Source organism: Phalangium opilio, unplaced genomic scaffold (genome assembly GCF_054372755.1).
Source record: "Phalangium opilio isolate 3A_F unplaced genomic scaffold, DU_Popi_V2 ptg000077l_1, whole genome shotgun sequence".
In the NCBI taxonomy this organism is placed as follows: Eukaryota; Metazoa; Arthropoda; class Arachnida; order Opiliones; family Phalangiidae; genus Phalangium; species Phalangium opilio.
Window position 1 is genome coordinate 12,028,906 of NW_028324185.1, and position 14,663 is coordinate 12,043,568.

The 14,663-nt window shown below is 35.6% G+C and overlaps 2 protein-coding genes across 3 annotated transcripts; one reads left to right on the forward strand and one right to left on the reverse strand.

The window, feature by feature from the left end:
- The first annotated feature begins 4,909 nt into the window (after positions 1–4,909).
- Positions 4,910–14,137, forward strand: LOC149658552 (uncharacterized). The gene is made up of 8 exons (XM_089844771.1): positions 4,910–5,211; positions 5,277–5,421; positions 5,496–5,588; positions 6,693–6,765; positions 6,829–6,900; positions 7,193–7,405; positions 7,469–7,623; positions 14,062–14,137. Exons 2-8 carry the CDS (start codon positions 5,360–5,362, stop codon positions 14,135–14,137), a joined length of 744 nt encoding a protein of 247 aa, XP_089700897.1. The 5' UTR covers positions 4,910–5,211; positions 5,277–5,359.
- LOC149658553 (uncharacterized) lies at positions 8,559–11,760 on the reverse strand. Of its 2 annotated transcripts, none has more exons than XM_089844600.1 (4): positions 10,491–11,760; positions 10,261–10,428; positions 10,083–10,176; positions 8,559–10,004 (listed from the first exon to the last, which is right to left on the reverse strand). In XM_089844600.1, the coding sequence occupies exons 1-4, from the start codon at positions 10,881–10,883 to the stop codon at positions 9,436–9,438; spliced, it is 1,224 nt and encodes a 407-aa protein (XP_089700726.1). In that variant the 5' UTR covers positions 10,884–11,760; the 3' UTR covers positions 8,559–9,435. The 2 variants fall into 2 exon arrangements, with proteins under 2 accessions (XP_089700726.1, XP_089700725.1); XM_089844599.1 differs by having other exon boundaries at positions 8,560–10,004; positions 10,261–10,431.
- Positions 14,138–14,663: the final 526 nt, after the last annotated feature.

The following is a 14,663-nucleotide window of genomic DNA, read 5'->3' on the forward strand; positions in this document are numbered from 1 at the left end:
CTCTTGTTAGACTGCTTGAATAAAATGCTTGTTTGAAACTCGGTGAATTATTAAACTTTAACAAGTATCAGCCCTGAAGTTAGGTTAGATTAGTTTACTATTTTACCGAGGTCCACACCAGGCTCTGTTTTTCGAAATAAAAAATTGGTTTTGAATTGTAAACGAATCGTGTAACAAGAAAGCGAGTTTTACTTACCTTTAACAGGGAGGATGTATTCATTCTCATTGCTTTTATTTTTACGCGGGGACGTAGTTTTGTATACATTTTCAGCTTTTTCTCCCTGAAATTGAAGGGAGAGTAAAATGAACACTTAGAAGGATGTAAGTCGAAACAAGACGACCCAAGGGCTGGGCTCGTAAGTAGCCACATCGTACGGTACTTAACAGGCGTACATAAAATTTTTGTGAATAGCCCCTCGAAGCGCTACTTTTAAATGTGCTAAAATGATTACCCGTAAGCCTTAGTTCAATATATTTATTTATGTTATAATTGTTATAGTGCGACATAAAGAGAAATTTTGAGTGAGTAGCCCCTCTATGCGGTACCCTTAACATGATTACCCGTAAGACCATTATAAAAACGAGGCGTTAGCTTAAACAACGCTAAAATGATTACACACAAGTAACCCTTAAGGGGGAAGTCTAGCGATTTGAAGAAATAAAGGCAAATTTTCTTGAACTAAATACAAGATAACTAAATAAGATAGAACATCGCGGTTTGCTTTAAAAATAAATTTAATGTCTATTGTTGCGATTGATATAGTTTTGAAAATATTTCAAGTATAATTACAAATCGTTTATTTTAATTTAAAATAGGGAACTCCCTGAACTGGAAACTCAAGTTCTAAACACTCGAATTGCAAAATTCCAATTGTCAGCGGTTCGTACCGAGGCTTTGCAGCGAATGATTTGCTTTGGTGACTCTAGCTTAAAAAAAACTTTTGACCAACTTGCGGCGGCTTTAGAATTTTTTCACTATTATTTTCTAATTAGTCAGAAATCAGTGTTGGTTGGGTTAGTTAGATAAAGTAAAATCCTACCAAAACGTTGAAACAACGAAACTATAATTTGGCGGAATATAAATCGGTTGAAGTTGGATGCAACCTTAGACTAAATAAAGTGAAGTTACTATTATTAGTCCAAGATGCAATTAGCCTCTTCGACGGAACTAAGAGAGAGAAACATGGGGGTAATAATTTGACTTCCATCTCGCTAAGGGGATTTTGAGATTGCGCAGAGGCGGCAATGAATCAACCCCCCTTGTACGTCCCTACCCTGAGGATTGCCTACTCACTTTTTCTTACGTCGAAGCTAGTTTAATTCAGTCTCAAATGATTTTGTAGAAACGCTAATCTACCCCGGTCCTCAAATCCTACTCCGGTCCTCCAAACCTACCCCGGGATCAAGTCTATGTTTCCGTATTTGATAAATCAATTCTCCATGTATATTTTGTGTTTCATTCCTCCAATTTAAATTTAATAATTAAGCATAAAATAAATTAAATAAGCCCCCTTAAAAAATTTATTAAAATAATTCACTTACTGTTGGCACCATTTGTTGGCATAAATCAGCACCGAGGCTGGTAGCCGCCTGTTTTTCTTGAAAATGTTTAAGTTTTAGCTCCGATTCCATGATTCGTTGACTTGACAATCTATTCAACGTTTCTAATTCAATCAAACGGGATTCCTTTTCCTTTAAAAGAGCTCGTAATTTTTCATTCTCTCCGATTAATTTCTCGGGATTAACACCATCAATAAGGTTAACATTGGAGATGGAACTCTGTAACAAAAATGTGGCTAAAAGTGAAATAAATGTCAAATAATTGAGATAAAACGCCTTTAAAACCAAGAAGATAAAGTTCCTGAATGACTTCAGAGATAAAAATAATCATTATTTTCAATTAAGATAAAATAGACTTTTTTATACCCCTTTAAACAAGAATAAACAAATGCAATTCTTACAGCCTTTTCTTTCATTTCAGCTTCACTTTTAGAGAGTGCGATTGCCAATTGCAATTCCTCTTCTCCCAATTCTTGTTCAGTTTTACAACTAGATGTGGGAACTGCCGAATTTTGAGCTGAACTAGGTTCCTGGAGGAAAGAGTGGGCCCATGTTTGATATAGTTCCAAAGTTTTGGCTTTTAGAGTCTCATGGGGTGTAGTCTAAAAGAATAGGTCATTGGCTATAGGCTAAAGGTTATAATTATTCGTGAATAACGCCTACTTTATATAATTCCCGCAGTTCTTCCTTGAACTCTTTAGATGCAATCTCATTATGAACTGGAGTGCCACAGTTTTTAATAACAGTTTCTAAAACATGAAACGCGTTTAAAGCTTCTCGAGGATTCCCACCGTAGAGTTTTTTCCTAATGGCACTGACGGCGTATTCAGCCCTGATTAATAGTTGAATCTAATTAATATTTACGAGAGAATATAGACCACCGTATGGCGACAAGATTGTCGCCATACGGTGGTACTGTGAGGAGGAGGGGGGTCATTTCTTCCCCCTTTTCGTTCTTCTCTCTCTAGGTCGTGCCGTGCCTTAGGGGGGAAAAATGGTGGGAAGGAGGGGGGCATAACCATTGTCATACCCCCTGGTGGTGGCGGGTGATCTGGTTGATTATTACTAACTGCCAATTGTGTATCGTGCCTGAGGGGGTGGGGGATTGGGAGGAATTGATAACGTCACGTGTCACGTGATGGTGTGCGGGAATTTTGAATTTATTTTTAGTGTATTGGTATGACGTCACGTAATTTATTGGTGTAGAAGGCATTCAGTGTCCATAGTGGTATTATTTTGGTGTATCTTTAGGATATTGTGTACATTTAGGGGTTGATTTCTTGGTAATTCTATAGGTTCAATAGGCTCTTTCTAAACACACCCTTCCCGTAATGATGTACGATTTTGAGGTCTCCATGGATGTTTATGTCATACTAAAGAACTAGATTAGGTTTACATTGCAAAAGATACAAATTAAGCTACGACGCGGTTCTAATTGTACTCATGTTTTGTATTGCTATTATTAGGTGTATCTTTAGGATATTGTGTACAGTTAGGTTATAATTTACGGGTAATTCTATATGTTCAATAGACCCTTTCTACACACACCCATCCTTTAATGCTACTCTCTGTATGATTTTAAGGTCTCTCCATGTATGCTTATGTTATACTAAAGAACTAGTTTTAAGTGAGATATGGTTTACATTGCCAATTACAGTTACAAATGAAGCTACGATGCGGTTCTAGGTGTACTCCTTTTGTGTAATGGTTATTAAGTTACTATGTTAAAAAATAGTACATTGTAATATCATAAAAGGGGAATTAAGGCAGTTTTTACACAACTTGGTAGCTGTAATCAGCTAAAATGAACAAATATTACTATAAAACATCATAAAATGCTGATCCTAACTAAAGTATACACGAATATAGCTAGACTGCTTCATATATTTTCTAATTAGCACACATTTTAAGCGACATTTTAATCAAAAAAGAATTACATATACCGTAACACATGATTTCTTACTAACCTTGTCAACAACCTTTCTCTCCAGAGTTCGGAAGTGAAATGACTCTCTATAGTTTACAAAATTCCCTTTTGGACACCCAACAGGTATATATTATATGACATTAAGGGGGAGGATGAGGTAGAACTTGATTCATAACATAAGAATTTATCCCCATCTGTTTCTATTTATACGTAAACACGTTCAAACGTGTCTAAAGGGCTTGGGGAGGGGGGGGGTGGCAGTGCCACTAGATTCCTTGCATTGCGATCAATGTAATTTATTTTTCATTAATTGGACCACCCACCAGGTTTTATTAAAGGGGGGGGTTAAACCTTTATCCCCATCTAGTTTTTATTTATATGTAAACATGTCCAGGCGTGTCTTAATGGCTTTTGGGGGGGGGGGTCGAACCATTTGTATTGAATCAATGGAATTTATATTTAGAGTGATTTATAACTCACACAAATGTGTTAGGTCCAAGTTTATGTCATTGCGGGGGGCGGTGACACATCCTACAAGGGGGTTCAAGCATTTAATTGATTACAGGTGGTTGCCCCGAGTGCATTATTAGGACAAGTCTCAACAAGTTTAAGATGTTTCCGTTGCGTTAACAGAAAGGCAATATCATTAAACCGAAACATAAACCTAAACGTACTATATTTATCAAAATTATTGGCAACGTAATCAAAAATTTGTGGAAAACGTAAAACGGTATTGAAAGAAGCATCATTCACAACGCATTTCGTGTTAAAAGTAAAAAACAATCGAAACGTTTTTGATCAACCACGTTACATTTTTTCGCAACGAAATTGAACATTTAAAATTCTTAAAAACCCATAGGAATACATGGTAAATTGAATAGACCACCGACACGAAATCAGTCATGCACGTGACAATTGACTGACACGGAACGAGTCATTTGAAAAACATTTCAAATTAATTAAAACGTTTCGATAAATTTTAGCTAAATTTATCAAAATTACTCTTATGTTTCACCATAAACACTTTTGATTTAGCAAAATTTCACCAATTTTTTTCTATTTAAATAAAAATTTAATACCTCTTAACCCCCCCTCTTCGCAGTAAATAGTATAGCAATGTTTTACTATACAGAGACTAAGCTAATTAAACAAAGTATTTCTTAGGAAACGTCCATCCATTCGAGCACGAGTATTAAAATACCCAAAGTATATGTTTACAATGTCGAATCATCTACATAGTTTCACACTAGAATATCACTGTTATTTACACTGTTCTAGGGAAAAACACAGATTTTAACTAACACCTTTAGAAAAAACATACTTCCCTATAGCACCAGCGAAAAGTTCAAAGTACAACACAGAGTGTCATTTAGCTAATGTCAGTGCATGAATATTAATTTATAGTATTTTTGAGTATTAATTTTAAAAGCAAGTCTTACGATTACCATTAGGTACAAAAAATAAGATAAGCCTTGGTGATGCTTTCGAAACATTTAGGGAAGAGCGGTTAAAGCTCAAAGTTACCAATGAACAATTCGCGACTTTGTTGTTGAAAAAATGGACGACTGGCTCAATCACGAGCAATGTTGTACCACAAAATAGTACTACTAGTATTGGTATTCAAACAGATATATTTGTAAAGGTGGGTTCTTCCTCTATCGGAACAAATACTGAATTTAGCTGTTTAAACCCAAAAACGTATCAGCGTACAAAAAAACCGACTAGTAAGTTTACACTATAAATCAAGAGTTAAATTATGGTATTGAGCTTTTTCTTTTTACTTTAATAGAATTACCAACCCATTTGGAATATGGACTTGCACTAGAGTCCGATCTTGAGTCCAATGGTGAAACACCTGAGAAATTTAAAGAAATGTTTTCTACGCCATGCAAAAAAGTCAAATTAGACTTGGCAAATTTCGAACTTTCTCCCATGTAAGCTAAATACCATATTTGTATTACAGTACGTCATTATCTGTTTTTGTTTTTTAACTCTTTAATTACTATAGAGTTAATGACATTGAGAACGATAGTGAGATTGATAAAAGTCGATTAGCTACGGTGGAGGAACATGAAATGGCTTTGGGATTAGAAAACATTGGGTTAACTATTTTTTTAAATATATATGATAATTTTCTGTTTAAGGCGAGGCTTCATAGATTTACAGATTTTCAAGCGACCATAACTCGGTTTCTACACATAGTAGCCTATTCTTATTATGTTTTTCGTAATTAAGATTGACTTTGCTAGGGCATCATATAGTCTAAACCTTGATAGCTATTTTTTTAGTTTTAAGCATGATGCCAGAAGCAAAAGTATGCTTCGGACAAACATTGGTCATTGCCAACAGATTTTCTCTGAGAGTTGGACTCTTTTGTAATGTACTTTAAAAGCTTAAAAGTAGGGTATCATCATGTAGAAATTTAATCGCAATAATGGTTCATTTGTTATTGACGTTGCTAAATGACTGTAAAACAATCAGCCCAAACGTTTCAATTTACATTTTATATATTTTTAATACACCTAGCCATCAAAGAACAGACCGTCCTACGCCCAAGGAAAAAAGTAATCACTCTAAGTGAAATCATGTTTGAGATATAGATAGTTTGCACACATGGATAATTCATACCATTTACAACCGGAGGCTGGGATACGTCGAGGACAATAAGGTATCCCAGCCTCCGGTTGTAAATGGTATGAATTATCCATGTGTGCAAACTATCTATATCTCAAAGATGATTTCACTTAGAGTGATTACTTTTTTCCTTGGGCGTAGGACGGTCTGTTCTTTGATGGCTAGGTGTATTAAAAATATATAAAATGTAAATTGAAACGTTTGGGCTGATTGTTTTACAGTCATTTAGCAACGTCAATAACAAATGAACCATTATTGCGATTAAAATTGCACACGATGATTTCCTAGTTATAACATAAGTATATTAAAAAAGAGGCCGTTCCTCGGAGTAAATCAGTTAACGAATGTTTTCTCAAGGATCTTTTCACTTCTGGCATCATGTTTCAAATTAAAAATAAACTAAAATAAAATAGATATCGCCTTTTAGATGTTAGGAAAGCCATCTTAAAAAACAAGACCAGATGAAAATACGATTTCTAGAATACCAGTTATGGACGCTTGAAAATTCTTTGATCTTTCAGGCTTACTTCCATTCAAATTATTTGAATTTTTTAACTATAATCTGTGTCAGGGAGGAAGATGCAGATCCCTTGAATTTTTCTAATGCATTTACTGATGGTGGAGAAGAAAATGATGAAGAAAAAGTGATTTCTTAAATCCTTCTATTGATTTAATAACGGTAACTTAATAATTGGTCATTTTTAAAGATGCCATCTGAATTCGGGGACTTCCCTGACCATAATGATTATGACTCGCTTTTAATTGAACAATGTGCAAAGGTATACGCTTATTGTTGAAGCGTTTTTGTTGAGAATTATATAGTTTTTTATGAGCGGCTAAATGTGCGCCTGTTTTTGTTATTATCAATATTATCAATTGAATAAATTTCCCCTTTTCCAAAATTTTACTAAATAGAATATGTTTTTACCCTTAATTATGGCTAATTAGCTTGTTTATTGCCACCTTTTCCAAAAAATTATTATTTTTAGTTTCTTTTGACCATAAAAAGAGGCGCACTTTTAGCCATTCGTGTTTTTTTACATGAATGATAGTTTAGTTTACTCCTTTCAGGCAGAGGTAATTCCAGAAACGAGAGAAAGTGTGGTCGGCAGTCAAATGGCTTTAGTTCACGTACCCACATTATTGGCATTAGTAAAAAAAGCTTACAATTCTCATTGTTACATTTGTGGAAGTTCTATAAACTATACAACACAATACATGGGAACTGCTATGAAGGTGACATGGTGCTGTAGTGAGACAGATAATTCTGCGAGGCATAGCAAGGTACAAATATTGTCACTATAATAATAGTTTTTTACTACATTTTTTACCTTATTATTTATTTAGGGTAATTGGGCAACGCAGCCAGTTATTGATGGACTATATTCTGGAAACTTAATTGTCGCTGCTAGCATTCCATTTTCCGGGAATATGTATGGAAAAATAGGGATGTTCATGAGAACTGCTGGAATCCTCTTTTTCAAAAAGGACACCTACAACAAGTAAGACTTTTTATTGGTTTTACAGGGTTCTTACGGAATCTGTTTAAGTCGGGGATATGGAAAATAAGTGAAAAGTCAGGGATTTAAATCTTTTTAAAAAATGCAACAGTGTCAGTGATTTCGTTTTGTACATCAAAACATGATTGCTTCGAGCAATGCTAAATATGAGCTAAGTGTATTTATGAAGTGGGCTCTGGTTAAAAAAATCTAAAAACCACTTTAATCTCACTATAAAAAAATTTTAGTATCTATGCGTGATGACTAGTTTCACCTTACTTCGAAGGCATCCTCAGGTATGGTTAACAGTCTTTTCGCCCGTATCAATTTTTGATTCCGTTACTTCCCGCCTGTCGATTGTAAACTCGTCCTTTTTTTGGTTTTTGTAACAAAGTTCACCGACATAACTGGCTATTCAAGTAATTTTTTTGGGTTTCTGTTTTTTTAATTATTTGTAGGTATTCTCTTAAATTTAGCTTAAAGTAATTATCTACTGTGGCGATGGATTTAGCGTTTGCAAACAGAACAGAGTGGTCATTTCCCATGCTTATATGTTCGGCTAGTGCTGATGAATAATGTCGTTTTTATGTTCATTGAACCGGAAACGGAAATTGCGTTTGGATTGTCCAATGTATGATTTGCCACATGAACACGGAATTCATACATCGGACAGTCCAAACGCAATTTCCGTTTCCAGTTCAATGAACATAAAAACGACATTAAAAATATCAAGTCCTATTCATCATCGCTAGGAGAACATATAAGCATGGAAAATGACCACTCTGTTCTGTTTGCAAACGCTAAAACCATCGCCACAGTAGATAATTACTTTAAGCTAAATTTAAGAGAATACGTACAAATAATTAAAAAACAGAAACCCAAAAAAATGACTTGAATAGTCAGTTATGTCGGTGAACTTTGTTACAAAAACCAAAAAACGGACGAGTTTACAATCGACAGGCGGGAATTAACGGAATCAAAAATTGATACGGGCGAAAAGACTGTTAACCAAACCAGAGGATGCCGTCGAAATAAGGTGAAACTAGTCATCACGCGTTGATACTAAAATTTTTTATTGTGTAATTAAAGTGGTTTTTAGATTTTTTAACTATTACCTTATACACAAGTGTCATTCTACACTTATTTATCTGGTAAGCATTGGGATATTGGCAAAAGTTGGTCAGGGATAAGCTGGAGAAGTCAGGGATTTTAAATATAAAAACTACGTACTATCCCTGTTTTAATGTAAAGCACAATGAATAGTCCTATGCGAATACTCTGATTAAGGCAGAATAAAAGCGTAAACAGGAAGGGATAAATGGGCCAAATTTCTAGCTATCTCTCCAATCCACCAGTAGGTCCTGATTTCATATCCCCCCTGTGTAATTCATCATTGGTTCTCACAAACCCGTACCAGCGAGTCGTGAATGGCGACAAAAAGTGAGAGAAAAAAGTCCTTTTACATTTCCCTCCTGTACTTTGAAAGGGGGAGCAAGATTTTCACGCGCGTCGACCTAGAATTTTTAGCTTTTCCTTCAGGTCAAAAACTTTTGCTGAAATACTGTACCAACAATGGAAAGTCTATTATAAACCTCTAAGATGAATGGAAACCTCTAAGATGAATGGTCCATTCTCAGGAGATGTAAATATTAGCCATACATAATTTCCAACCACTCGGGCAAAAATAAACGGCCCTCTGTAGAAACGTTCAATTTTATTTATATACCCATATTTGTCGCAGTGACAATCTCCCCAAAAATTATTCGACAAAGTTTAGAAACAGTATTTATTGTGGGAAAAAAATGGTGATATATGTTAGTCTGGGTAATAGCCTCTTCGGAAACCTTTGTATTCCCCGTTCTCACTGGCAAATCGAGCACGAATTCTTAGCACAGCGCAAGCTGGCAAAACAAGTCTATTTCCCACGCCTAAGCGACCGTACAACCAAAGGCAAAGATTTGAGTACGCAGCAAATCTAAGTCTGTTGTTAGCAATGTCCAACATATCTCTCTCTAGTAGTAGTTCATTTCTCATCCTCATGTTCAAGACTAAAACAAACGGCTCTAGGCAAAGCATCCTAAATTCAGGAGTGGTGGTAATGCACATGGGATCCCGGCAGCACTTATTTTCTATCACCGTGGGCATTTCCCGGCATTGCCCACAAATGCATTTTTTAGGACGAGTGTGGCTAAATTTTTGCGTTGGTGACGGTACATTTGATGTTTCAGAAATTTCTGGAACTACATCTAATGGTTCCATGATTTCTGATTCTAAATCCAAATTATCAATTTTTTCATAATTAGGATTGTCCCGCTTCCATTCTTTCCACTCCTCCTCTTGAGCTTCTATTTCCGGTTCAGTTGGGGCATTGATTTCGCCTAAAACTTTGGGTTAGAAACATTGAAATAAAATTTTACAAATGCATTAGGAAGCCTCGTTGCAAACATTACGTCCATATATACCTTCTTTCGCCAATGTTTCAAATTCGGGAAGTATTTTGCTGACTTTAGTCAATAGCGCCTCTTTAGCATCTAAAGGCATTCGATCAATAAGCGCCTAGAATTAACATTATCAAGAAATAAGAACCATGAGTATTTGCTTGTTCCCAAAAGAAAAATAAATAATGATTTTTTTGATTACCTGCAAACGCGCGTGATGACTCTCTAAGCTAGTTGTTAGATTTTCCATATATTTCGGATCAATGGCGCTCATTGCTTCCTTTAAAACTTTGTTCCCTGTCTTTCCTCTTTTTGTTGTCGTTTTCCTAACAGCTTTCTTTTTGGGCTGCTCTGTTGGTAATTCCAGCTTCTTCTGTAACAATTCAGAATTAACACAATTTTTAACTTTACTATAGGCCTAGTCTCTCTTACCTTTTCAATTTCTTCGTCTGATTCGTGAAATGATGCGTGTGGTATGAAATCTTCATCCTCAGTATCACTCTTCTGAACTATTTCATCATCATCATTACCCGAAGAATCTTCATTAAGTATTTCCTCCTCTTCGACTAGAGGTTCATATACTTTTGTAGATTTGATCTTCTTAGTGTAGCTTACTGGCTTCTCTTTGTTCACACAAACTAACTGTTTTTTACCGACTTCCCCGCATGTGCATGTTTCAGTGCAGGGTTTATCGAGACTTTTGCAGGGACACACGTTTCTTCCTTTTATTCGACTGCAATTATGCTTACACGAGCAACTTACAGCCCAGGCCTCTGTTGACCCCCTTTCTAACGGAATATTGTCTCCAAATCGCACCAATTCCATAATTTTTTATGGTTTTCTCGGTAATAAATATAGGATAAATGTTGAGAACGTTTTCCTTGCTAAATTCTAAGCGCCACTAATTCGCCAATACGCGAAACAAAAGAGAACATTTACTGCCCCCTAGGTACAGTCTTTAGCTCACTCGATCGCGCTAACGACGCTATAGAGAGCTACTGAGAGGGGAGGAGGTCAAATATTGGCTGACGACTTCCAATATGGTCGCAAAAATAATATTTCTTATGGTTCTTTTCTTTTTCTTTTTAATTATATTTCTATTTTGGTAAAATCCTATGTTCTCGTGATACAAATAACATCGAGAGTTTAGTTCCAACGTATTTATCATATAAATAAAGTCTTGGAAATATTTTTAATAACTATTTACTTCCAATTTCGTTTGCACCAGTGTATCTGAATGAAATTCGAGTGTTATCACTGAATCTATCATTATTTTGGATATATTTCGATACGTTGAAACAGACCTCCCATTAAATTTTCATGTAATTTAAATAAATAGAACAGAGGATATTGCCCAAAAAACCTCACGGCCTTCCATAATTTTAGCCTCATTTGAATTTCCCGCTTTTATAAAGCGAGCAGGTTGTGTGATCGATTGGGCTATGCAACAGCGGAATGGTTAGAGTGGGAATATCTTTTCTTCTTTGCTGTGAGTCATCCGAAGGGGAGAATCAGTGTTATAAAGGGGAAATGAAAAAACGAGGCAGATCCCGCTCGACTAGACTCTAGAGGGCTTCTCCCACACGTGACGGGTCCCAACCACCCCCAGACGCGCGCTCTGCCCAAGGTTCTTATAGAAAACTTCGTACTCTATAGTCTCTATAAGTGAATGCATGCGCGACATAGACAGTAGGCTGGCTGTCTATACGGGAGGGGGGTTAGTGGTAAATGGGGAAAGACAGTATGTGGCTGCGTTCAAGAGAGAAAAACTCAGCCTAGTTTTTTTTTTGGAATTTTATCTTGGGAAAGTCAACGAAGTAAATGGGCGGGAGGGAGGCGCGTTGGATTTGAATGCCGACTGAAGTTTTTGCGCGAGCTAAGTAAACGTTACTTTCTTGCGTAGTTATAAATCTAGACACATTATAGATGTTTCAGGCCATGATTATGAAAGAATTATTAGTGGTAAAAATAATCTAATTGACTTTCAGAAGAGTTTTGAGGTGGAATTCATAAACGTCGGACGCAACGCAATTTAGTACAGGCAAAAGCAGGGCGTCGTGCGCAAAAGGCGGAAGTTTGCGCACGACGCCCTGCCTTTGCCTGTACTAAACTGCGTTGCGTCCGACGTTTATGAATTCCACCTTTAGTCCAATAACTTTTGAAATAAATTAATTGTTACTGAATGAGGTTTGGCCTTGGTTCTTTGGGAGCTCCTTGAAAACTCAAGTGGATCTACGTATATAATTTGGCAAAAGTGGCAATTATTAGTTTTAGACCTATATGCAATCATACACAATAGATTATCCGAGGGGTCCGACATTCCCAAAAAAGCGTACTGGATTTCGCGATTTCGCCAAAGATTTCGTGATTTCATCTTTGATTTCGTGATTTCATCTTTGATTTCGTGATTTCAAAGATTTCGTGATTTCATCTTTTCGTGATTTCATCTTTGATTTCGTGATTTCATCTTTGATTTCGTGATTTCATCTTTGATTTCGTGATTTCATCTTTGATTTCGTGATTTCATCTTTGATTTCGTGATTTCATCTTTGATTTCGCGATTTCATCTTTGATTTCGTGATTTCAAAGATTTCGTGATTTCATCTTTTCGTGATTTCATCTTTGATTTCGTGATTTCATCTTTGATTTCGTGATTTCATCTTTGATTTCGTGATTTCATCTTTGATTTCGTGATTTCATCTTTGATTTCGTGATTTCATCTTTGATTTCGTGATTTCATCTTTGATTTCGTGATTTCATCTTTGATTTCGTGATTTCATCTTTGATTTCGTGATTTCATCTTTGATTTCGTGATTTCATCTTTGATTTCGTGATTTCATCTTTGATTTCGTGATTTCATCTTTGATTTCGTGATTTCATCTTTGATTTCGTGATTTCATCTTTGATTTCGTGATTTCATCTTTGATTTCGTGATTTCATCTTTGATTTCGTGATTTCATCAAAGATTTCGTGATTTCATCAAAGATTTCGTGATTTCATCAAAGATTTCGTGATTTCATCAAAGATTTCGTGATTTCATCAAAGATTTCGTGATTTCATCAAAGATTTCGTGATTTCATCAAAGATTTCGTGATTTCATCAAAGATTTCGTGATTTCATCAAAGATTTCGTGATTTCATCTTTTCGTGATTTCATCTTTGATTTCGTGATTTCATCTTTGATTTCGTGATTTCATCTTTGATTTCGTGATTTCATCTTTGATTTCGTGATTTCATCTTTGATTTCGCGATTTCATCTTTGATTTCGCGATTTCATCTTTGATTTCGTGATTTCAAAGATTTCGTGATTTCAAAGATTTCGTGATTTCATCTTTTCGTGATTTCGTCTTTGATTTCGTGATTTCATCTTTGATTTCGTGATTTCATCTTTGATTTCGTGATTTCATCTTTGATTTCGTGATTTCATCTTTGATTTCGTGATTTCATCTTTGATTTCGTGATTTCATCTTTGATTTCGTGATTTCATCTTTGATTTCGTGATTTCATCTTTGATTTCGTGATTTCATCTTTGATTTCGTGATTTAATCTTTGATTTCGTGATTTCATCTTTGATTTCGTGATTTCATCTTTGATTTCGTGATTTCATCTTTGATTTCGTGATTTCATCAAAGATTTCGTGATTTCATCAAAGATTTCGTGATTTCATCAAAGATTTCGTGATTTCATCAAAGATTTCGTGATTTCATCAAAGATTTCGTGATTTCATCAAAGATTTCGTGATTTCATCAAAGATTTCGTGATTTCATCAAAGATTTCGTAATTTCATCAAAGATTTTGCGAGAAGCGTACGCGATTTGGTGCAAATGTTGAACCCCTCGAAATTATCACTCTAATAAAACTGCTGCATGGGAAATGACAATGGAAACGATGTTAATTTACCATGCATTCTGACATACATATTTTTGGGATGTACCTATGTCACTAGAAAATCCACAATATGGTTTCCTACTTATAGCTATACAAACATATATCTTATCTTTTAGCTACCAAGATCATTTTATAAGTCCTGCAGTGGATGAGTTTTGGATTGAGACCCAGAAGGAAAATTTGAGGAACTAGCCAATAAGAACCTTATTGTGGCTGGAGACGGCAGAAATGATTCCCCGGGACATTCTTCTATGTATCTCAGTTATACAATGGCTGACACGGAAACACATAAAATACTGTCAGTTAAAACTCGGGATGTAAGGCATGCAGATGGGAAGAGTGTCAACATGGAAATTATGGGTTTCGAACTAGCAGCTGCGGAAGTTCATGAATTAGGCCAAAAATCAAACACGAAGGTGGTGGAGATAGTAACTGACGCGCATTGCCAAATAAAAAAATTATTAGGTATTTATTTTTGGAATTTAGTTTTCTTTGGCTTTTTTAGTTAACTATTACTGAATTTATATGAAGCAAGCAGGGCTGGAATATACAAGAATGTAAAACATTCCTGGGATATATGGCATGCGTCTAAAAATCTGCTTAAGAAACTAATGGAGAAATCCAAGAAGAAAGGTTTTGAGTCAATAGCCCATTGGGCACCATTAATCCGAAACCACTTTTGGTATTGTGCACGGGAGTGTGATGGAGACGTTAGTGT

Excerpts from the sequence above, each read along its gene's own strand:
- LOC149658552 (XM_089844771.1), top strand. The coding sequence starts at position 5,360 with ATGTTTTCTACGCCATGCAAAAAAGTCAAATTAGACTTGGCAAATTTC. Across the intron at positions 6,766-6,828 it reads AAGAAAATGATGAAGAAAAA|ATGCCATCTGAATTCGGGGA; the intron begins GTGATTTCTTAA and ends TCATTTTTAAAG. Across the intron at positions 6,901-7,192 it reads TAATTGAACAATGTGCAAAG|GCAGAGGTAATTCCAGAAAC; the intron begins GTATACGCTTAT and ends TACTCCTTTCAG.
- LOC149658553 (XM_089844599.1), bottom strand. The coding sequence starts at position 10,883 with ATGGAATTGGTGCGATTTGGAGACAATATTCCGTTAGAAAGGGGGTCA. Across the intron at positions 10,177-10,260 it reads GTCATCACGCGCGTTTGCAG|GCGCTTATTGATCGAATGCC; the intron begins GTAATCAAAAAA and ends TGTTAATTCTAG. Across the intron at positions 10,005-10,082 it reads TGAAACATTGGCGAAAGAAG|TTTTAGGCGAAATCAATGCC; the intron begins GTATATATGGAC and ends TCTAACCCAAAG.